At 41.6% G+C, this 24415-nt stretch overlaps 1 protein-coding gene across 2 annotated transcripts in view; it reads left to right on the top strand.

Annotated features, from left to right (window-relative positions):
• The window catches only part of PRDM2 (PR/SET domain 2), a 65361-nt gene that overhangs the window by 20247 nt on the left and 20699 nt on the right, over nt 1–24415 (top strand). Inside the window, exons 6-7 of one of the 2 annotated variants that reach the window (XM_036396069.2) lie at nt 3084–3210; nt 24143–24253. In XM_036396069.2, coding sequence (XP_036251962.1) covers nt 3084–3210; nt 24143–24253 — 238 coding nt within the window. Of the gene's footprint in view, nt 1–3083; nt 3211–20985; nt 20993–24142; nt 24254–24415 lie in introns of those variants that run through there. The other variant, XM_036396072.1, reaches the window with a different exon arrangement.

Genomic DNA, 24415 nt, shown 5'->3' with positions numbered 1-24415 from the left:
GCTCCAGCCATGCAGCCAACAAATTACTGTTCATTACCACCCTGTGTTTGCATTGCCTGAAACCTCACCCAGATCTTTGGATTTTTTTAGATGATAAGGGGTTTTTTGCATCAGACAACCCTGCTGCATTCCTTGCTGCTCACCAGCTCCAAGGCCATGCAAATAATTTTGCCTCTATTTATCCTATCAGGCCTCTGGAACTCAAGGAAGCCAAGCCATAGGCTTTGCCTATGTTATAACTTACTCTTCCCTTGGTTGTTGGGATCTTGCACTTCTTGTTATTCCAGTGTCTGGGGGTATGATGATAATTATCACCTCTATCATGTGCTGTGAGACCCACTAAAAATGGGCTGTAGAAGAAAGAAATCCTAATTTTCTTCTTGATACAAAATTCTCCTTTGGCTTCAGACTGGAAATAACAATCTGAGGACCTCCTTTGCTCCTGACTGAAAATAGGATCTGGTCTCCACCAGCCCTGTGTTCCTTAACCCTGAGAGAGGGGAATTGAAGTTAAGGCATTTAAATTTTTCTTGGGTTTGGGTAAAATGCTTCAGGAAATGGAGAAACAATGAGGAAGATTTAAAAAATTAAAATCTTCAGTCTGGCAGCTTGGGGACTTGCTACTTTGAGTCTGATATTTTAGGGAGTGTGGGAAATGAACTGATCAATAGAGTTTCTTTTGTTGGCAGTGCTGGGAGTATGAGTAGCATTTGCAGTGATGCCCATTTGACTCATTTAGTCTGTGATTTTTTAAAAAACTGATTAAAAAGAATAGAAATAACCAATTTGGAATGGCAAGCAAACCTTTGATTTTTTGTGGTGAAGTGGATTTATTAAACATATTGTAATTATCTGTATTCCCATTAACCCACTGTGACAGTCTTTTCCTGGATCTTTAGAATTTGTCCCAGCTGTAGTGGCTGCCTGAGCAGTAGTAACTTATTATTATATTATAATTAATTAATGTTATTTAAAGCTTTGTATGAGATAGGTATGTTTGTCCCAACATGGCTGCTCTCTGGAAAGAATTAACAGTGAATATCCAGAGAAGTGAGCACTGGGATTTAAACCAGTGTCACTATTTGAGGAAAAACCACAATTTGGGACATTACAGCTGGAAGGTTCATGCAAAAAATAATAACAATAACAACACCAACGTATGAATTATTAATACAAAGACTATATTAATCATTAACTACAGTAATATTAACTAAAACTGTATTAATATTACCTCTGTATTGTCAGGAACTGTAGTTGGGCCAAAGAGCAACGGATACAAATAGAAAGAGGGGAAATTTGGGTTTGATGATCAGAGATCCTTCCCTGGCAGGGTGGGCAGCCCTGGCACAGCCCCAGAGCAGCTGGGGCTGCCCCTGCATCCCTGGCAGTGCCCAAGGCCAGGCTGGGCAGGGCTTGGAGCACCTGGGACAGTGGGAGGTGTCCCTGTCATGGCAGGGGTGGAACTTGATGGACTTTTGGGTCCCTTCCAACCCATTAACATTCCTTGATTTTTCTTTTTTTTTTTTTTTTTTTCTGTGATTTTTGGGTTTTTTTTTTGTGATTTTGCCTTTTTTCTGATTTTGACTTTTTTTCTGATTTTTATCGTCCTTTTTTTTTGCCATTTTTAGGCTTTATCTTTTATTTTGGTATTTTTCTGGTCTTTGATCTTGTCACTTTTATGGAGTTTTTCTGTGTTTTCCTGTGAATTTTTTGAGGGTGTTTTTTTAAATGATATTTGGTGTTCTGGGGGTTGTGTGTGTGTTACAATCCATGAGGAGGTTTTGGGGTTGTTTGTTTTTGGGGTGTTTCAGTGCTGTTCTGTGTGTCTGTGTCTGATGTTGGGTTGTTTTGTGTCTGTTACAGTCCATGATGAGGTTTTTGGGTTGGTTTTTGGGTGTTTTGGGGGTAATTTTGGGTTGTTTTGTGTGTTGGGTGCTGTTGTGTGTGTGTTACAGTCCATTATGAGTTTTGGGGTTGGCTTTGGGTTGTTTCGGGGTTGGTTTTGGGGTGTTTTTGGCTGTTTTGGTTGCTCGCTGATGTTCTGTGTGTGTGTGAGGTTTTGGGTTGTTTTTGGGGTTGATGTTGGGTTGTTTTGAGTGTTTTTGGTTGTTTTGGTTGCTTGCTGCTGTTCTGTGTGTGTCTGTGAGGTTTTGGGTTAGTTTTGGGTTGGTTTTGGATTGTTTTTGGCTGTTTTGGTTGCTCGCTGCTGTTCTGTGTGTGTTACAGTCTATGATGAGGTTTTGTGTTGTTTTTGGGTTGTTTTGGGGGTTTTTTTTGGCTGTTTTGGTTGCTCGCTGCTGTTCCGTGTGTGTGTGTGAGGTTTTGGGGTTGTTTCTGGGTGGTTTTGGGTTGTTTTTGGCTGTTTTGGTTGCTTGCTGCTGTTCTCTGTGTGTGTGTGAGGTTTTGGGGCTGTTTCTGGGTGGTTTTGGGTTGTTTTTGGCTGTTTTGGTTGCTCGCTGCTGTTCCGTGTGCGCGTGTGAGGTTTTGGGGTTGTTTCTGGGTGGTTTTGGGTTGTTTTTGGCTGTTTTGGTTGCTCGCTGCTGTTCTCTCTGTGTGTGTGAGGTTTTGGGGTTGTTTCTGGGTGGTTTTGGGTTGTTTTTGGCTGTTTTGGTTGCTCGCTGCTGTTCTGTGTGTGTGTGTGAGGTTTTGGGGTTGTTTCTGGGTGGTTTTGGGTTGGTTTTGGCTGGTTTTGGCTGTTTTCGTTGCTCGCTGCTGTTCCGTGTGCGCGTGAGAGGTTTTGGGGTTGTTTCTGGGTGGTTTTGGGTTGGTTTTGGCTGGTTTTGGCTGTTTTCGTTGCTCGCTGCTGTTCTCTGTGTGTGTGTGAGGTTTTGGGGTTGTTTCTGGGCGGTTTTGGGTTGGTTTTGGCTGTTTTTGGCTGTTTTCGTTGCTCGCTGCTGTTCTCCGCGTGCCCGGCGCGGCCCGGGGCGCTCCCTGCGCTGCGCCCTCCGCCCGGCAGGGGGCGCGCGGGGCGGCGCCCTCGAGGCTCGGCGGGAGCAGCGCCGTGGGCGCCGCCGCGGCCGCTCCCCGCCCCGCCAACAACGCGCGCTCTGATTGGCCGCGCGCCCTGTGTTGTGTCCCGGCAGCCAATCGCGGCGGGAGAGGAGCTGTTGGTGTGGTACAATGGCGAGGACGACCCGGCGATAGCGGCCGCGATCGAGGAGGAGCGAGCGAGCGCCCGCAGCCGCCGGCACTCCCCGAAGGCCCGCAGAGGTACGGAGCGCACCGGCCCCGCCGCCGCCAGCGCGCGGAGCAGCCCGGCCTGCGGCCGCCGTGACCTTCCGCGGCCCGAGACAGGAGGGTGGGGAGGGCCCGGCCCGGCGCGGCCCGGCCGGCGGCGCCGCGGGCGGAACGTGGAAGTTGCGGCTGGAAAAGTTGGGAGAGGCGGCGGCGGGCAGAGAGAACGGCCCGCTCCGCCCGCGGGGCCGCGGCAGCCGCTGCGATCCCGTGTGGGGCCGGGGCCGAGCCCGCCGCAGCCGCGGTGCCTCCTCGGGAAAGCGAGCGGAGCTTGGGGCCGGCCTGATTCCTGCCTGGGAGAGCGAGCGGAGCTCGGGGTGCCCCGATCCCTCACTGGGAGAGCGAGCGGAGCTCGGGGCCGCTTTTCACATTCGGGAGGAGAAGGCTGAGCTAGGGGTGCCCCGATCCCTCACCCGGAAAGTGGGCTGAGCTCTGAATGCCCCGATCCCTCCTTGGGAAAGGGAGCGGATTCCTGGGCCGCCCCAATCTCTCCCTGGCAAAGCGAGCTGAGCCCGGGGTGCCCCGATCCCTCTCCCGGAAAGTGGGCTGAGCTCTGAATGCCCCGATCCCTCCTTGGGAAAAGGAGCGGATTCTTGGGCCGCCCCGATCCTTCTGTAGCCAAGCGGGCTGAGCCCGGCGTGCCCCGATCCCTCCTTGGGAGCTGAGCCCGGGGTGCCCCGATCCCTCCCTGGGAGCTGAGCCCGGGGTGCCCCGATCCCTCCCTGGGAGCTGAGCCCGGGGTGCCCCGATCCCTCCCTGGGAAGATGAGCCCGGGGTGCCCCGATCCCTCCCTGGGAGGATGAGCCTGGGGTGCCCCGATCCCTCCCTGGGAGCTGAGCCCGGGGTGCCCCGATCCCTCCCTGGGAGGATGAGCCCGGGGTGCCCCGATCCCTCCCTGGAGCCCGAGCCCGAGCCCGCGGCCGCCGCGCTCTCTCCTTGGGCAGCGGAGCCGAGCCCGGGGCGGTCCCGCTGTGGAGGTCGGGGAGCCGAGCCCGGGGCCGCTCCGATCCTTTGGGAAGGGGAGGCTGAGCCCGGGTTTGGGGTACTTTAGTCCAGCTAAATGAAGAATTCCCCTTCTGTTCTTTCCCTGCGGTTTTTAATTTCTTGTTATTTCTAGGCCGATTTGCTGGTTCTGGAATTTCGCAGAAATGGGAATGGCTGCTCCTGGCTGACTTCGGCCGAGGAGGGAGGGTGGGACAGAGTTTGGGGTGGTATAAACGCGTTATTCCCTCTGTGAATATGTATGTCGGAGCAGACATCCATTATTTTTTCCATTACTAAATCAGCAGCAGGGTTTTTTAGAGTGCGTGTGCCTCCACGCGTGGCCTTATATAACTGACATTTTGCCTAATGTTTTAGGCCAAAATCACAACAAAGCCTTGAGTTACAGGGACTAGATATAAAAAAGGAAATATTCAGTTGCAGCACAGGTGTATCAATTCCTCTTGCATGGGAGTATGTACATTTTGGTATTCTCTGGAAGCTACAAATGAACCAAAGAAAGATATTATTTTAAGAAGCATTATTATAATTTTTTAAACTTAAAATGTAGAGCCTGATCTTACAGGTAGTGCAGATGACTGGAATTCAGATTGGAAACAAGGTAACTCAGATATTGAAAACAGTTATTGTGTATTTTATTTGAGATTGAGGAGGGGGGACTGTAGTGCAGCACAATTAGTTATTTTGAATAGTAATCCATAGGTTAAGGAAATACAAACTGAAATTCAAGCACTGATTTTTATTTTATCATGAAAAAGCATATTTAGCACATATATAGGAAGCACTTGGTAAATTACAGGCTGTATTACGTTTTTTTCCCAAATATGCATTATCTTAGCACATGGAATTTGTGTGCCTATGATTTACCTGAAAGGCTAGAAAAACAACCTGCAAGAATTTGATTATATGATAAATCAGAAAAGCCAGACAGAATAATTTGTGAGGTAATTTTTCATGGCATAGAAGTTTGATTTGCATTCATGAAGTTATAGGTAAATATACCAGTAAACTAATTTGGTTTCTGGGTTTTGATTTTGTGCTCTTTTGTGGGTTTTGTGTTTAAACTGTTACAGATTTTCCAGATTTCATAATTGGGAGCATTAAATCTTTTCCCCCTTTTTATAAACACAAGCTCCTTACCAAGGCTCACAATTATTGAATAAAAAGGAACCCAGCAAAAACCAACTCCAAGCACAATATTCATGAAGTGTTTGAGAATAACCAAGAATAATCTATTTATGGAGTTATACCCTTGTTTCATGAAGTAGAAAGACCAAATTCTTAGTATTTAATTGATTTAAATTGTTAGATTAAAGTTTCAGCTCTAAAATGAAAAGGCAATTCATTGGATATTTTGAAATTTTATAGTTCTGTTTTTCACAGGTTTCATTGGATTTTTTTTTTACTTTGCATTTACTCTCTGCTTTTTAGTGTTTGTAGTAACATCTGCTAATATTTGCAATTCACAGCAATCTTTTTTCAAGAAATATACACTTCTTTTCCCTGCAGATTTGGTAGCAGTAGCTGCAGTGAGGATTCCAGAATGGTTTCTACTCATATCTCTGCTTTTGTAGATTCAGCTGCATCCTTGGATGGGGAAGCTTCTTAACCCTAGACTTGAGATTTGGGGAAATAAGGGAAATGATGATGAACATGATTGAAAAGTAATTAAATTAAAAATACATAGTTCTGATTATATGATACAAAGGGATAGGAGGAGAATGATTTTTTTGTGATTTAACTTTATGCATGTGAAAATTTGGGAGTCAGTAGAAGGTAATATTTGAATTAAATAGCAATTTAAGAAACTTGCTAGAGAGGAACTCCTCCTGAGGATTGTGAAATTTGAATTCATTAGTGACCTAAACAGATCTATAAATTTTTTAAATTTTATTTTGGCCTGTGTTGCACACTGTTGTCTTACATATTGAGAAGAAAATATAACCAAGGAAGAATTGTTAAATTCTAACAATTGTTAATGAATGTGTCCTTTAGGAACACATTTTCTAGAAAAGTAAAGTGACAGTTCAGTACCTTAGGAATGACTAGACAAGACATTATTTGGGAGGTGTATTATGACACAGACCATGTCATTATTTTTAAATTTTATTTTGGCCTATGTTGCACACTGTTGTCTTATATTAGAAGAAAATATAACCAAGTAAGAATTGCTAAATTCTAATAACTGTGGATGAGTGTGCCTAGAAAAGTAAAGTGACAGTTCAATACCTCAGGAATGACTAGACAAGACATTATTTGGGAGGTATATTATGATTTAATGATGCAGACCATGTAGTTATTAGATAAAACTCCTAATTAGTGTGTATTCAGTAAAACAAATATCCTTTTGAATTTTTAATGCATCTTGGGTCTTATGCTTGAACATAAGTTAGATATTAGATAGATAGTTGAGAGATAGTTTAGGTTAGATTTAGATATTTCCCCTTTGACAAATCCCCTTGTTCTGCCATGTGTGTAATGAACCCTTGGCAGAGGAGGTGCTCATTCCACAGGCATTAAAAATGGGCTCTTTCACCCACTCAGCCAGGGGAGGAGGCTTTCACTGCTGTCCCACGTTCATGTTGCAGGAGGAATCCTCTCTGGGTGAAGGCTGGGGTGCTCTGTGCTGGGAGTCAGGCTGAGTTAGCAGAGCCTGGAGCTGTGGCTGAGCCTGGAGGTGCCCAGGAGGTGCCCACAGAGCTGCTCAGCCTGGCCTTGAGCTGCCCTGTGATCCCTGACACAAGGCCCATAATCTCCTTGAGGTGGATCTAGGCTGGCACCTGGCATTTCCTCCAGGTCCCCATCTCCCTCCTGCGTGTTTTTGGGTTTGTGTTCTGCATTCGTGTTTTTGGGTTTGTGTTCTGCATTCGTGTTTTGGGTTGTGTTCTGCATTCGTGTTTTTGGGTTTGTGTTCTGCATTCAAATTGCTTTATAGTCCCCAGGTGTTTGTTTGATGGCTCCTGCCTGGCTTGGCTGTAGCTTTTCTTAGCTGGAATAAATCTCCTACATCTTCCTCCTACCATGCACAGCAGCTCAGGAATCCTGGAGGAAAAAGGCACTCGTTGCATTTGTTTTCATACATTGGAACAATGTGGGATGTTCCTAAGGTGCATTTGAGATATAGAAAGAAATTCAGTAGGATGGCAAGGTGCTGAGAGGGGTGGGAATGCAACCCCCAAACAGGAAAACCTGAACTTGAAGCTGGGTACCATCACAGATTTTTATCAGAACCAAGCTGTTATTGCTGCCTTAACTACACAGTTCAGAGCCAGCAGCTGCCAGTGCATGGCCAACAATAGCTGAGATTAAGGTTTTTTGTTTCTTTTGCATTTTCTGACATTTTTTTGTTAAATGTTTATCATTGTTTCTCCCAGGTTGTAGTTAATGTGCTGCCTGCCAAGCTTGTAGGGAAATTTGCTCAATCAAATGCATTAGCACAGATCTTTCATTAATTCTCCTTCTAAGGAAATTAAAAAGAGAACAGCTTGGGTTCACTTTGCAAGCTGGGTTCATGTGTCCTTGAGAGAAGTAGTGTGGATTTTTATTGTGTCATCCAGGTGTTTCTTCCTTTTCAGATGACAGGAATAATTTGTAGCAGTGAGCAGTAACATCAACAGAGCACATGAAGCCTCTGGCTTCAGACTCAGTCTTTCTGAAAAAAAGTAACTTTTCAGTAGCTAAAGTATTTTTTTTAAGGAGAAGATGGTCATTAATCAATTGTCATACATAAAAATATCCAGTGTTTTTATCAGGCTGTATTCTGCTTTAAGGCTGCATAGGCTCCAAAGTGTGATCAAACCAGGCTAAAATCTCATGTCTGTTGTGGGTTATGTGGCAGATCAAAAGTTTGGTTTTGAAGGGAGAAAGATGCTGACGTTCCTCAGGATGAAAGCTTGTCTGGCTCCATGCTTGGGGTAATTCCTCTAGAATATCCTTTTTTGGGGAGAGAAGAGGTCACTGCTTTGTTTCCCCATGCTTGTTTCTGTCTCTGGAGCTGCTCAGGCCCTCGCTGTGTTCCCCTGGGGCTCTCAGCGAGAGCTGCAGGAGCTCCTGGGAGCTGCACTGCTGCCTCACCCTCTCCATGGGGGGAAAATCTTCCATTTCATTCTTCAGAAGCACCTGCTGCATAATGCAGCTGGAGTGGCTTCTGAAACCAAGTGACCTCTCAGCCTCAGTTGTGTCAACTCCTGAAATATTTTGCTATTGTGGTGCAGGCAAAGCACCTGCACCAGGGTCACCTGTGTCCTGGACAGCCCCTGGTGATTGTTCAGTGTGGTTTTAAGACCTCAAACCATTGCTAATAAATCTTCTAAAGCTTTGTTACCTTAAATGGTTCTGTTACTAATGTTGCTGCTTCCCATGGTTCTTACTGGGCTTCAGGCAGAACATGAACTGTAGGGGTACTCATAATAACTGACCCAGAGGCAGTGTGAGGTGAAGGTGGGTGAATGAAAATCAGTTATTGGCTGTTACAAACAATCATTGTGCCTTGGTTTATATCAGGTGAATGCAAAGTGCAACTTCAGGCTTCTGCTTCCCACATGTAAATAAACTGTGTCATCCTAAAAGTTACAGTGTTTTTTCTCTTGTCTGAAAGTGTGACTGTTGCTGAAACAGTGTCAAAGTGCTGCTTGTGGGGAGCATGAACATGTAGGGGTAAAATCAGCAGGTTAAATTCTGTGATAGTAGAAATCCCTGCCGTTTTTATTTTTTTGTTAATAATTTCTTAGGCATTCTCATGTAGTTCCAAATAATTAGCTGTACATGAGAGTGCCATAAACATGCACCCTGTTTATAAAAGGTAGGCCTTGTATTGCCATCTGGATGTCATCCCAAATGCAAATCATGGCCAAGTGATTGTCTGTTCTTTAAGTTACCCAAATTTATTAGGTTTGTACTTGATTGTGTGTGAGTTGGAATGTAGCTTATAGAGGGATGTGCAAGTTGTGCATTTGTAGCAAGGGTATCATGAAATGGTATTGTTATCTAAGCTCTACTTCCAATAAATTTAATGAAAAACTCAGATAGGAGCTCAAGGCTTCAAAATTTCCTAACCAATGACTGGGAAAAGACAATGGAGGAGGGAAGAAGTCATCAAGATCCTCTGGAACGAAGTCTGACAGTGGAATTGACTTTGATTTCCCCAAACCACATCGATTTGCAATAAGGTTTATACAGCTCCAGCTCAGAAGCACCATTTGGGATGTCAAGGGACCACATCTCCCATAGAAGCATCTGTCTGGAGAGTAACTCAAGTATTTGAGATCTTCCAAGCAGTTCAGTTTTCTTTTAACCCCCATAACTGGGGCCTTTCAAAGGGAGACTTGTATTTCTTTAAATTCCCATCTTCACCTCTGCAGCAGTGCCCCCAGTTCCTGGGACAGCTGCTCTGGGCTTTCAGAACAGCCAAGTGGAATTGGTGTCACTCATTCCAGCCCTGCTCCATTCTCGATTTAAGAATGAGAGAAAATAAGCCTTCATTTCAGGAATTAAAAAATAAATTACCTGTATTTAAGAAAATCAGAAAATTCAGCCCTGAATTGCTGTGTTGGCTCCTTAAACTCTGTGTTTCTAAGTATAAACTTTTGGAAGTACTGCAAGCACCTTGCACACACTGTTACTTTATCTCTGTGGCGTTTTTGTGTTTGACTTAAAATAACAATCTGGCCTTCATGGGTGTTACAAGTTGTATTTCCAGCTACTAACTTAGTTCTGCTCAAAGCAGATGTATGTAGTTACCTAACAGAATAACAATTCTTGGGTTGTTTGGTAACTCAGATTCTAAAGAGTTCTGGATTTTTTTCATACTTTTTGCATTTTCAGTCACACTTCCTTAGACTGCTTTTCTCAAGTTAAAATAGTAAAATATATCTAGACCACAGTTGTGGCATTTCCCAGCAAATTTGCTAATGCTGTCTTCAGTTACATAGTCCACAGTGGGAAGTGAAATAAAGCACCAGGCAACTTTCTATTATTAATCCATTTTTTCTTTCAGTTGATCAGGATTAGCTTTGAAGCAAGAATTGACCTGGAAGAAAAGCTGTTTGATATTTCACTGCTATTTTTTAAAAATAATCCACTGCATTTGGAAATTATTCTCCTCCTTTCTTAGTAAATAGTGTTTTGATTTTCCTGAATATAAGTTACTCAGTTGCTGTTGAAATACTGGTTTCCTTGTAGGAATATTCATTGTATTGGGATTTTCCTAGAGTTTCTTAGACTAGACCATTTTCTTCTGACTCATAGAATTGTTTAAACACTTCTATATAGAAGATGTGAAGAAAATTTGCTGATTGCTTTTTTAGGGAAGAGCTTTGAGATAGATTTGGAGGATTTGTTCCAAAATAGGAAGGGGATGAATTCCTGCAGAGTAGAGTAGGCACAGTTTTCCAGAGACAAACAAGTACTGATGTGTTCTATTCCTAAATCAACATTTAGTGATTTAGAGTTGGCTGTTGCTTGTAGAACATAAGAGAACAAGCTCAAGGAGCCTGCCTTACACCTCAGTAAATCTGGTGACTTTTGCTCACATGAATAATCCTTTCTTGCATTGCTTTGGTTCCCTCACGTTTACCCAAGCCTTTTCCAGCCACTGTTGCTCTTTCTGTGGTTTCCTGACCCTCCTGTGCAATCTCCCCCTTCAGTGTTTGTTTCCCAGTTGGAGGCTCTGGGGATTGTGGTGGATGCAAGGTAAAGTCAGTTCTTGACTTTCAGTGTATTCTTATTTTATTGGCCTCCTGCTTGAACCATCTTTTATTTAGGGAGGGCTTTAAGTTCTTGTAGTAAGAATCTTGTGTAGCTCTTAATTTCTCTTGCCTTCCTCTAGATTTTTTTAATGCATCATCTTCTCAAAACCATTAGATCAGAATAAATGTGAATAATTTTGTATCATTAGTTGTACTAAACTTTTTATTGCAATTTACCATAATTTTGCATTGACCATTTATTTTACTTGCATTATTTACAGGGAATATCTTATACTGAGGTCTTACCTGCAGATGTCCCATGTAATTTATGGTGCAGTGGTGAACAAGCACGTTTCATTTCAGGAGTGTGCACACAAAGTTTTGGTAGCTGGTTTATTCATTGAAGACATGCAGACTCCATTTGAGTTTGTGGCTGAGAGCTCTTTGCTTTAACTGAAGTCTCCTTCAGAAGGCAACTTGTGTTTGTCAACTCCATGAAGATTCCCACATTGCTGCATTAAAAACCTGCAAAACAGCAAAGAAATTTTTATTTTATTTATTAACTGGTTTGTATATTTTTCAAATTAACAAAAAGAAAAATCATTTGTAAGACTAGAGTCTATTTATTTTTTTCAATCTGTCAATTTATTTTGTCATTCCTGCCAAGAGCCTTAGACAGATTGACAGGAATGACTGTTCTGAAGAATTCTACACTTGCTGTGTTGAGTTCCTCAAGGAAATGTTACAGCAGACTGATTTTCTGCTTGGGTTTATTACCAGTTATTGAAACAAGACTCAGTGGCATTTGTAGCTAAGAAATTAGGCAACATATGACCATTTTCTAGAAGTATTTACTTGCCTTTTATACACTTTTCCCCTGGAAAATCACAATATTTATTTGGATCACCAGTGCCTGAGAGTTATTTAGGATGAAGCTTTCTGAGCACTTAGGAGCTTACCAGCTGTTAAGAGTTAATTCTGCTGTTCCACTTTGTTATCAGAGTTCTGTGAGAGCTTTGGATTGACTCTGATTAATGCTGCACAACTTCAGAGAGGCACTGTTATTAATGTGCTGATTGACATAAAATTATTCTAGTGAGAGTATTAGAATAGCTGAAAATCCATCACCTTGATTGTTATTGCTGCAAAATGCCATGGAGATGAGTAGTCAGCTGTACATTATTGTAACTCTTGGTGAGAGTCAGGTGCCTCATGGAGTCCCCTCAGACACAGATGTGCTTTTGTTTGGCAGTCCATCAGAAACAATGTGACTGCTGTTTGTAAAAGGGATTTAATTAGATAATTAATTAAATTTATCAAATAATAATATTTATTATATAAATATTTTAATATTTTTAATATTATTTAATTTTAAAATTATTTTATTAATTTATTTTAATTAATTTTAACATACTTTAATATTTTTAATATTATTTAATTTTTAATATTGAATAATATTTATTGAATAATAATAGAATTATTATTATTATTTATTTAATTTATATTAATTTAATAATAGAAATTTGGAGCATTTTCTCAGGCATCACCTGTGATTCAGGGCCTGAGTGCAATGCACACTTCCCTGTGTTTGTGGCAGTAAAGCTGCAGGCTGTGGGCTGTGGTGTGAAGCAGCTCAGGGCACTGGGAGCTGACCTGTCCAGGCAATGGGATTAGAGTGTTCAAACCCCACCTTTGCCACAGTTGGATCCCCAGCCAGGTCTGGAGAGTCTCCTTGGGCTTTTCCCAAGGACTGGGTGAGTTGAGGCAGTGAGCTGGGGAGAAAATGGACTTTCCTGCAAAATATTCCCTGTCAAGTTGCAGGTAAAGAGCAGCAAGCCCAGTGTTTCTGATCCTACAGACCCTTGTCAGGATTGCAAAAGCAAAGTGGACTTTGTGCTGAAGCTCAGCTCAGAGCTCTCAAATCCTGAACTCTTGGGTGTCACCCTCTGCTCTCCCCACTCAGATACCAGAGCTGGTTTTATTTTCTGGTTCCTTACCTGCAAATTAAATTGTCCAAGTTATGTTACAGTGACATTTTATTTCTGTAGTCTGCTTTAGTTGTTTTAAACTAAACTGCTTAAAGCTAAAACTTCTAGTTTTAACCCATTTATTTCAAATTAGATTTTCATCTCACATGTAGCAGTTAACTGAGCAGAAGACAAATATGTTTGTGCTCTGAGATTTGTTTTCACTGTTTGAAAAATGGAAGAAGTTGCTGTTCCCTCTAATAACTTCATGAGCCTGTGACCTTGCTTGGTGTCACAAATTAAGCACATGGCAACTTGCTCTTGTCTGGTTTGGGGCATATTATAAATTTAGAACTTCTGTTGGTGGTCTTGTTAACATGAGCACCAACTGTTGCTGTTGTCCTGTAGCACAGTCCTTTTGAGAAATGGACTGATTGGGCAACTGGAGGATTACAGTTCCTCTGGAAATATAATTCAGTGTATCTCATGTTATCAGAGAAGGCTGACAGGCCTTTCTCTAAGAAACTGTCAGTGGGCTGTGGCTGAAATGAATGAAACACTTTGTTTCACCAAGGAAGTGAAGCAAATCTTCCACAATTTCCCAGCAGATAAAAATAATTTGGTGACTATATTGTACATTAAAATGATGAGTTTAGATTGTAATGTCAACATAGCATTATCCTAATTTATCCACTTCTGTAAAGGACCTGCTGTGTGTGATATTGTGCCATATGACCTTGGATTTGTCACTCTGAAGTGAACAGAGTGACAAAGGAGCTGGAAGGAGATGAACCTTTCCAAATTTAACAGATACAGAGAAGCAGAGTTTTCATGCTGCAAATATGTTTTGACAGGAGCTGGTTATTAACAATTAATGTTCTTTGTTAGGTTGGAGACCCAGTTGAGAAGATGCTGCTATATTTTTAATGGGGACTGGTGGAAAAACACTGCATACCTGTACTGAAGAAATAGAATAAGGTTAAAGGAAAGAAACTTGGAAATGGATGTCAAAGAGTGGATGAAATACACTGTAAAACACAGAGGGGTGGTTTTACTGGGAATACTTGGAGAAAAATTTCTGAGAAGTGCCATGTTGCAGACATGGTGAACATAAATGACATGAGAAATTTCAATAAAAATAATAACAGAACAAATTTGAGTGACTGTCAATGAAAACATTGAGTGTGACCTTGTGCAGTTGTGAGGGGTTTAATTTTATCCCTGGGAGCTTTAGCATGTTGGGAGCACTGTGAGAGGCTTTGCTCCTGTTTGCTCAGGGGTGGGACTCTTGTTCCAGTAATCCTGGGGCTCCTGTTGGACACAAAGGCAGCCCTGTCCTGGCACTGCAGCCTTGCTCCAGCTCTGTTCTGCAGGCAGAGCCAGCACCCCTCTCCAGGCAGGCATTGGCAGCAGTGGCCTTGGTTTTCCATGCAGTGACAGCTTTTCATGTGTGGCATAGAGGGAAGATTGCTCTGGACAGCGAGACACCACCTTGATCAGCTGTGAGAGAAGGGCTTTGGGTCTGCAGTGCACTCAAAAGTCCTTTTTTTCTATTCTTTTTTTTTTTTTTTTTAATGTCACTTATTTGTGTGACTGCTGCTGGATTGGAACATACCTGGTTTGTCAAAGAGCAGAATAAAATGGCAGGTAAAGGCCTAAGTAGTTGCTTTTGAGGATAACTTAGCTAAACCCAGAGATATTTTGATGTAATCCTCTGAAATGTGATCCAAATAGGGCCATGACAAATATTTGGGGTTTTTATTACAGATAAAGGCAGACTGATCTATTTAAACTTGCTAGTACAAGTAGTTGTGTGAGGGATTTCATTTGCATTACCTTTAAATACTGCTGTCAATATAGGTGGTATCTCTAATTATCTGAGATTAACTTCATTTCACAAACATTTTGGAGCAAGCTCTAGTGACTGGAAGCAACATTTTCTGGGCTTAGATAAAAGCTTTGATTGGTTAAAGCAGAGATTTAAATTTAGACATTCTCTGTATTAAATACACAATTTGGGTGCTCTATTTTTAACTGAATTTGAAATAAAAACTGGCTAAATATAGAGACCAGTTATTTCTGGAAAGTGTGTGTGCCAGCTGACATTTCTTTTGCTGCTGCTTTTGTCTTAATACTTAGCAAAACAAAAGCTCATGGAATAGAAGTACAGAGGAGAATGTTCATCATGTTTTCTGTCCTGGGCTGGCTGTGGGAGCTGTGGCAGCCATGGAGCAACTTGCTGGGAATTTGTAGTGAATGGGGGGAGGCAGAAATACAGAGTGGAGTGATTGAGAAACTCTAGAGCAAGTCTGGCCCCACATTTGTGTCCCCTTTCTACTGCTTTAGAAATTTTGGCATAAGGGCAGAAATAACATTTTCAAGTCTTGCTATGATTAAAGCTCTACATTTAATTATTTATACTTAATTGTTCCATCACAGCTCTTGTGTGGGTTAAAATTGCATGGAATTAAACCTTTGTTTGCCATGCCTTGTAATTGTAGGGTGACATTCTGTACTACTTAAGTCATTATAAGGCTTGTAGTCTATAAATTTAAGACTTCCTGGATGTGCACTCAGGTTAGTCAGAAGGCAGAACATGTTGGGGATTGGAATGAGATGCTGCAAGAGTGGATGACATACTCTGACAGACAGTATAAACTGGTTTTGTCTCTTGTCTGGTACAGAGTTATGGTACAGAATTTAATTTACAAACGCTAACTTGTATGAAGAGGACCAGAGACAGCTCATAGTTCAGCTGCTAGGGATTGCTGTAATCCCACACACTTAACACAGGCTTCCCACTCAGAGTTTTTCACCAGTTTTTTAAAATCTTATCTGAAATTTGTGAACAGTGTCAGATTTTCTAGTCTCACAAACTGTGAATAATGGCAATATATTCCCTTCTGCTGCTTACAAACTGTTGGGTCATCTCTTTCTCTTGGCATGGCACACCTGTGGTGTCATCCTCCCATTTCTTACACTGACTACCTTAATTCCAGAAGTTTGTGGTGAGACACAGTAACATGATCTTCTGTGCTATCATTAAAGTGGAGGCTTTGCCAAACATTTGCAGAAATTGGTGTTTTAAATAGCCCAGCTCAGAATTTTCTTATGCTTTCCATGGCAACAAGTTCATCTGTTATGCAAATGTCACTTTTAACAGTCTCTGTCAGTGCATGGCTCAGCTTCTTTCCTGCAAAAAGTCTATTTAGTGCTCAGTACCAACAGTTCCATGCACACTTTGGAGCATGTGCCTCTTCAGGTGTCCTGAAACACCTTCCCAAGGTGTTCCTCACCCCTTTTATATTGTGGTGGGAAAATGCAGTGATTCAAATGTGCTCTTTGTGCTTAATGGGCAGCATTGGGCTTATACAACAGGCAGTTTGGTATTAATAGAATTGCTGTGAAGTTTGGCTTCCTCTTTCTCCTGCTCCTACTGGGTAAGCTTGAAAGTGTCTTTTTATGGAAGAGGAGATGCAAGTTCTGCTGGAAAAATTACAGAGAAACCTTTGCTGCCTGCATTTGCCCATAATCTGTAGATAATTCACAAGACTTTTCTCCTTTTCCTGTACTATATAGCTGTGTGTATTCTTCCTCTCCAGCTTTATTTGATATATTAGGTCAGGGCAGATTGACAGTACAGAACCATGATCCTCTGCAGCTCTGAAATATTCCTGTGGTTCTCAGGAGCTGGAGGTTAAAATTCTGTTGTGATTGTTTCTGTACACTGTGAAACAGCTCATGTCAATTTTAGTGTTTCATTTGCTTAACAATACAAGTTATGCCTACCCAAAGGAGTTGTATCTGATAACTCTATAATGGTGTTGCAAGAAGTACACTCCTGCAAATGCTTACAATGATGACAGATTGAAGAAAACAGGGTAATAAAAGCTTTTGCATTTTGCTTTTTTCTGCAGGTTTTCATACCTACCTGACAGCATTGTTGAAATAGGCCTCTTAATGATACTGTGTGTGGAACCATTTACATTTAATTGACATCCCTTTTAATGAGGTGTTTATAAATTGATCTGTGGCTTGAATTTCATCCTTAGACTTGCTGGAATATGATTAAAAACGTGCTGACTTTGCCTCTAAAATTTTCTGGTTTAGCAAGATTCAGTACTGAAAATGGAGGTTTCCATGTGCCTGGGATGATCTGGAGCCAAAGTGGGAAATGCTCCCAATACAGTTCATCTATCTTACACTGACAGAGAAATTAAAATTAAAAGCTTTTTCTGGGTTGTGGGGAAAAATTACTCAAAAATGATCACCAGAGGTGTTGTGTGGCAGCATTGGAATTTCTGAGCCCTGGGCTCTTGGGAAGCCGTGTTTGGGCTTTGGAGCTGTTCTGCTGCCAGTACAAGGGTGATTTTCTCCAGAGCACTTGGTAGGCAGCAGTTTCCTGTGTGGTTTCATTTTAAGTTGGGAGCTTCAGGGTTCCAAAGCCATTCCCTCCCCAGGTAATGAGTGTGTCTGCTCAGAGGTACTTGGAGTTCCAAGCTAAGCTTGCTGGAATCCTTTCAAAGCTGTGCTTAACTGCCAGTACTTAGAAGGAACTTTGATATATTGTTGTATTAACAGTAATATTGTGGAAGAAAGTGATGTTACAACATTTAAGCAATGTTTGTTTAAATAAGATTTAAATAAGAATTGTTCAGGCTTTTTCTTTCAAGGTTGCAATCTTTTTATTCTTAGCCTAATACTAGGTTTTTTTACTATTTTTACTCTTGCTTCCTTTTTCTCCAGTAATTTGCAGTGTGACATTTTGAACCTCAGCTATCCTAGATCACTTAAAACTTTGGACAGCAATTTTAAAAATAGTTAATTAGCAGAATTTAGGAGCTGGTGGATGCTGTGGGTGAGACACTGAGCCGGGTGCTGGGGCTGTGAGGCTGCAGTGCTGGATGGGCAGCAGGGACCCTGGGCTCTTTCCTCTGAAATGTGGCTCTTGGCTTAGATATTGGAACAAAATATTTGCATAACTTTGTGGGTTTGAGGTCATGTTTCTGGCAAATTTCTGTAATCCCCCTGATGATATGAATAATCCTCATATACATTCATTTTATATATATATATATATATATCAGACATGTTGTGCTTACAAGCCTTCCCTAAATGCTGGGAGTTCTTGGCAGTCTCAGTGGCTCAGAGCAGACCTTAACACACAGCAATGTTGCCCTTTATTTAGCCAGGTGCTTTTTGATTTGTCTTTGCTGTGTGAGCAAGTGCTGGTAGAGAATAATGAAAGATTTTGTGAATAATGGAAGAACTAAAAAAAAAAAAAAACGAACAAAAAGCAAAATAAAGTGTCTTAAATGCAAACAGAGGAACATATTTAAAGAACAGCCTCAGTATTCACATCTTAATAGTGAGCATTTTGAATTAAATAGCATTTTTTGTGCCTAGTTACCTTCCTGTTTAACCAATTCAACTTATTAGATATGTAAGGTCTTTAACACCCATGTGTGCTGTGCCATTACATTTGGACAAGGCTCTAAGAAGTCACTGCAAAATGTTTTTGCATTTTGTTGAGCACCTCCAGCCAGTGCAACTTGGGTTTAATTTTTTGAAGCAAGTTATGCTGTTCTTTTGGATGTAGCATTCTGTGTGTGAAAAAGGCATTCGTGTGTTCTGGCAGAACAAACAACTACTCACATTTTTACTGATGTCTGAAGGCTTAAGGAATTTATTTTGAAAAACATGACATCAACCAGCATTCTGGAAACAAGAACAGATGAATTCTGGTGCACAGCAAGCTGTTTCTCAAATGAAAATTCAAGTTGTTAAAAGTATGTTAAAATCCATTAATCAAAAGAATATGGAAATGATAGTGCAGTTGTTTTCTGCTGAATTTTCCAATAGAATGTTTAACTTGAATATTCACTTAATCTTTATTCCATTCTTTTTAATGCCAAAGTACTGAATTTTTTCAATAGGAGAAAATAATTAGAAGTTGTTTTATAGAATACTAGCAGCTATTGCATGGGATTGATGCAGACTTTAATCTCAACCAGTTCCAAAGGGTTAACAAGTGGGTTTATGCTATTACATTGTGATTCACACATGAGACTCTGTGGCATTGTCAGTGTAAGCTGCCATTTTGTCTTTCCCCTTCAGCCACAGCCTTGCCAAGTGCTGCCCTTGTCTGTCCTCTAAAAATACTGTCCAGGGGTCCCTGAGGGAGCTTCTCCACTCTAAAAATACTGTCCAGGGGTCTCTGAGGGAGCTTCTCCACTCTAAAAATACTGTCCAGGGGTCCCTGGGGGAACTTCTCCACTCTAAAAATACTGTCCAGGGTTCCCTGAGGGAGCTTCTCCACTCTAAAAATACTGTCCAGGGGTCCCTGAGGGAGCTTCTCCACTCTAAAAATACTGTCCAGGGGTCTCTGAGGGAGCTTCTCCACTGTTTTCCAGGAGAATTGGGATTTGGGCAGGTTGCTGTGATAGATTTGAGATTTGGGCAGGTTTCTGTGATAGATTTGAGATTTGGGCAGGTTTCTGGGGTAGGTTTGAGATTTGGGCAGGTTTCTGTGATAGATTTGAGATTTGGGCAGGTTTCTGTGATAGATTTGAGATTTGGGCAGGTTTCTGGGGTAGGTTTGAGATTTGGGCAGGTTTCTGGGGTAGGTTTGAGATTTGGGCAGGTTTCTGGGGTAGATTTGGGCAGGTTTCTGGGGTAGATTTGGGCAGGTTGCTGGGGTAGATTTGGGCAGGTTGCTGGGGTAGGTTTGAGATTTGGGCAGGTTGCTGTGGTAGATTTGGGCAGGTTGCTGGGGTAGATTTGGGCAGGTTGCTGGGGTAGATTTGGGCAGGTTGCTGGGGTAGATTTGGGCAGGTTGCTGGGGTAGGTTTGAGATTTGGGCAGGTTGCTGTGGTAGATTTGGGCAGGTTGCTGGGGTAGATTTGGGCAGGTTGCTGGGGTAGGTTTCAGATTTAGGCAGGTTTCTGGGATAGATTTGGGCAGGTTGCTGGGGTAGATTTGGGCAGGTTGCTGGGGTAGGTTTCAGATTTGGGCAGGTTGCTGTGGTACTTTTTTAGCACTCATGGGTAAGGTCTGGGTGTGTTATGGGCTGCAGTTAGAGCTGTTGGCTACAGATCTCAAAGAAGTAACAGTAATTTCAGTTCATACCAATTATTCTTTTCCCTTATTGACCCAAGAATTTTGGGGAGACAAATGTCCACATTCTGTATTTCTGTAAGAGACAGAAGCAGTGTTTGAGCTCAGGTGTGAATGTCCTTCTTACTTTATGATCTTAACTGTGAACGTGTTTGGTGCTGCAGTTAAAGGTTATTAAAGACAATGGCATCTCGTACAGTTGAGCAATATTTAATTATAGAGTTCAGCTCCAAGTGTATGGAAAGACTGTGTTAAATGTCTTCCCTCCCAGCTTCTGACTAGGCTTATTCCATCCCACCAGAAATAACTCTGTGGTTTAATAATCCCATTAATGGTTTGGTTAACAACAAAAGCCTGAGCCCAGCTAACTGTAGATTCTTCAGAGGTGTCTTGGTTTTATCAATAAAATGAAGCATGGGCAAATAAAGGTTACTTCTCTCAAATAAAAATCAAAAGTATGGGCAAATAAAGGTTACTTCTCTCAAATAAAAATCAAAAGTATGGGCAAATAAAGGTTACTTCTCTCTTACACTGTCACTCTGTGTTGTCTGAGCTGCTCCAGGATCAGTGCAGTGCTGATCACTGCCTTTGGCAGTAGCACGAGTTCTCCTGTGCCTGTTGCACTGCTATAAAGGGATTGCAAAGGTGGGAAGGCTGAGCTATCTTGCAGCACAAGTGGAGAGGAAAAGGAACACTATTGAAAGTTGCAAGACAAATTACAAATGGGTGAATTCCTCTTTTGATCTTCATCACTACAGACAAGTTCCTCCTTTCCATCTGTTTATTTCGTTCATTTTCCTTTGCATCTTTCTTTTACAATTCTTCTAAAGCACATACCCACATGTTAAGTTCTGCCCTTCATTTATTCTTTTGTCATTGTTTCCATTTCACTTTCCCTGTGTTTCATTCCTGTATCTTTCTTGTTTAGACCAAGTGGAGGATCCAGCTGGCCGTAGCAGCCATGTAGGACCCTTCAGGAACCTGATGGTAAGTGCACGTGTGTACTTATACTCAGGCTTCCACCAGCTTCTGTGTTCAGAAGCATTTCCCCCTCCTGCAGGCTTCAGTTCATTCCTGACCTCTGACACAATAAGAAAACCAAGGAACAGGCCATGGACTATTCATTGATACCTTTATATCAGTTGTAGGCTGTGTTTTTATTGGAAATCTGCAGGAAGAAAATTCAAGTTTATTTGGATTTTAAAAGCACTTTGAGAACTCATGAAAGTCTATCAACAGCCATTTACAAAAGTTTCTGAACTCCAAATATGTGAAAGCTGGGAGAGCATAGCAGTGAAGTATCACCCATTACTCTGTTCTTAAATTCTCTTGCTGGGCTCGTGCTGTTGAGTGGTCAGGACCATGAAATTGTGCATCTGGGACAGTCACTGGCATGTTTCAGTGAATTCTTTGAACCTTTTCAAAGAAAGCTGCTGCAGCCTGGAAGATGAACAAACTAAAGGACATCTGCAGTGGTTTGTGTCAGGAATTGATCTGACACATCTGAAATGTTGTGTGTGCACAAGAAGTTTGTTCACTCTGCAGAGAAAGGGCAAGTTGGGTGCTGGGTGAATCCTCTCTTCAAATGCATCAGTGCTCAAAGGCCAAGAGCTTGAAACACCTCCAGCTGTATGGTGGAGCAGGTTACATCAGGAGTGAGTTGCATCTCTTTTTAGGACTGGCAGAACTTGCAAATGTTCTGCTTTCCATCAGTAGGATAAGGTATGTGACATAAGTACCTTGATTTTGTGTGAAAATCCTGCTATTGGAGTGATTTCTCAGATTATCTTTGGATTTGAGGTACTATAAATTTTATATTCTCTAACCTGGTGACACTTTGAAACATCTGCATGCTTTAGCACTTGGGATTTATGTTGGTGCCTTTTCATACTTCACCTCACCCTTGAAAGGGTTTCTGATATTGTTAGGACAAAGAATTCATCTGGTCCTGGTTTGAAGCCTTTGACAGTAACCTGTTGTTATGCTGAAATTCAGGGCTACTGTAGAGCTGGATACAGAATTGCACTGTGGGGGAAAAAGTGTCTGAGCACATGTCAGGTGTGGCAGGTGAGAGGGGCCTGTGGACCAACCTTTTAATTCTTGTTTCCAGTCAAGAATTTTGTTGGTTTTAGGTCAAGATACTGATAGTGGTCTTCAGATGAGAAGTGGTTTGCAAAAAATTTGAGAGTTCTTAGGAATGATGTATGATTTCTTGTGTCACTCTTAAGGTGTATTGTGGTGCATGTTTGAGTCCTAGGAATGTATTGAAATCTTACATTTCCACTTTTTCCCTGGAAGTGGAACTGTTGGATTGTGTTACTGAACATTCCCAGAGAATTTCAGGTGACTTGGGAGATACTTCTGGAAACTTCTTTGATGTCCTTCATACTCAGATCTTGGTAGTGTTGGTTGTAATAATGAACATTAGAAGTGCTGATAATAAGAAAATGGTGTTCAAATTGGACTTTGAGTAGCTTGTCACAGAAAGAAAGATGTGCTCTGACTTCCTAATGCCCATGTGTGCACCCAGGTATGTGCTAAAGCTTCTGACAGCCACAGGTGTTTGGTATAAAAGCAAAATTGATGTTGCATTGTTCAAACAATCCAGGATAGTCCTTTTTGGCAGGATAGACATGGGCATCAGAACAATAATTGAGGATATTCAGAGAAAATTGCTAGTTCATTTTGGGGAGGATGTGTGTGTCTTGTCCAAAGGTGACAAAAATTCAGTCTGAATGACTGTTGTCAGGTTATAGGACTAAGATCTGTTAAATTAGATAGGAAATTAAAAAAGGTTTATTATATACATAAAACTGAAACACATTGGAATGTGGGGACAGCCTATGAAATCTGAGCTCCTTGAGAGGAAATGCAGATAATGATTTAGTTTGTTGAAATCAAAACAAGTGTTTCCTTTTAAAGCTGAGGCTGTCTGAGCTGTTCTCTTGGGGGGTTTGTGTACTTGGAACTTCCTGGAACAGAGGAGCATTTTTTTATTTTAAAGGCATTTCAGTTTCTTGGCTCAGGATGTGAAAAATGTTTTCAAGGGGTAAAAAGGAGGAGTTTGACAGGATTGTGACGTGGAAGAATGTGCTTCCAGCTAGGAAATGGATTTAGGGCTGTGATGGACATTGCTGATCAGAGGGAATGGGCAGTGTGTTCTGAAGTAGCATTTTGTGTGTTAGAGGGGGCACAGGAGGAGTCTGGATTGCTACTTCTGGACAGCTCTTCCCAAGAGTTGAGTGTAGACCTGAGGAGTTTCAGTGGTGTTTTCTGTGTTCTGTGTGGAAAGTACAGGCTGCAATGAAGTGAATGAAAAACTATAAACTTCCATTTGTTATTACACACCCCACATCATAATTTCTGTATGTTGTAGGCCTGAATCTATAACATTAATGGCAAAAATTAGCAGTACTTTGTAGAGGAGTGGAAAATGAAGTTTTCAGTGTGTTTATATCTTACAGTACTGGTCAGCTCTTTGCACATAATGCCCTTTTGTGTTCATCACCCTCTGCAACTAATACATCCTTCTTCATTTTGCTAACAGAAGGTGAGAACTTGAAAGTGGTGTTTGTGTCAGGACCCATCCAAATAGCTTCAATGCTTTCTGGTACCCAGTTCCATCTCACTTGGTTGTTCTGCCTTTGCCCTGTTTGTCAAGCTCATGCTGCTTTCACTCTTCACTCATGGTGTTATTACTTCATTGTTTTTATCATAACTCTTCTCATCATTCAGGATGTTTATACAACTAAAATAAACCTCTCTGGGTTTCTATTTTGTAAGGTTTTCCAATTAACATTAAGACTAATTGTGTATGAAGAGATTTTCTATTTTCCATATCCTTCTGTGAGATACAGGAATTTAGTGACCATATTAAGGCATTGGATAACTGCATGATGTCAGCTTAATCCTGGACAGGTAGTTTGTTCTTGCTTTGAAAGTAAGGAAAGCATTTCAGTGTCTGAAGTTTTTTACCTGAATGCTGTCTGTTCCCCTAATCAGTCATTTTTATTTCTCAGGAAAGCAGGGTCTCTACAGGAGTTTGTTACACTCCAAAGCTGAGGGTTTAAATCTGCCACTGATACATGACAAATAAAAATTGTTAAGCAAGAATAATAAATGCTTTTTTCCCACTAGGAAAGAAGAAGACTCAGGAAAGTAAAAACAAGGGAAAGAAGGCAGCAGATACAAAACAGAAAAAGACTGATTTGGATTCTACTTCTGCAGATATGAGGGATTCTAAAGAAGGTGAGTTCTCAAGTGTCCTATTTTTTCCTTCTGTTTATCTTTTTGAATCAAAGGATGCTTGTCATGTTTAGTACATGAGCAGGTTATCTTAATGTGACAAAGTGAACATGTTTGTGTCATTTACCCCAACTGTTTTACTAGTTAGGAACTTGGCTATGAGAA

The sequence above is a fragment of the Molothrus ater genome, chromosome 23, assembly GCF_012460135.2.
Source record: "Molothrus ater isolate BHLD 08-10-18 breed brown headed cowbird chromosome 23, BPBGC_Mater_1.1, whole genome shotgun sequence".
Lineage (NCBI taxonomy): Eukaryota > Metazoa > Chordata > Aves > Passeriformes > Icteridae > Molothrus > Molothrus ater.
This window is presented reverse-complemented; position numbering and strand designations above follow the sequence as displayed.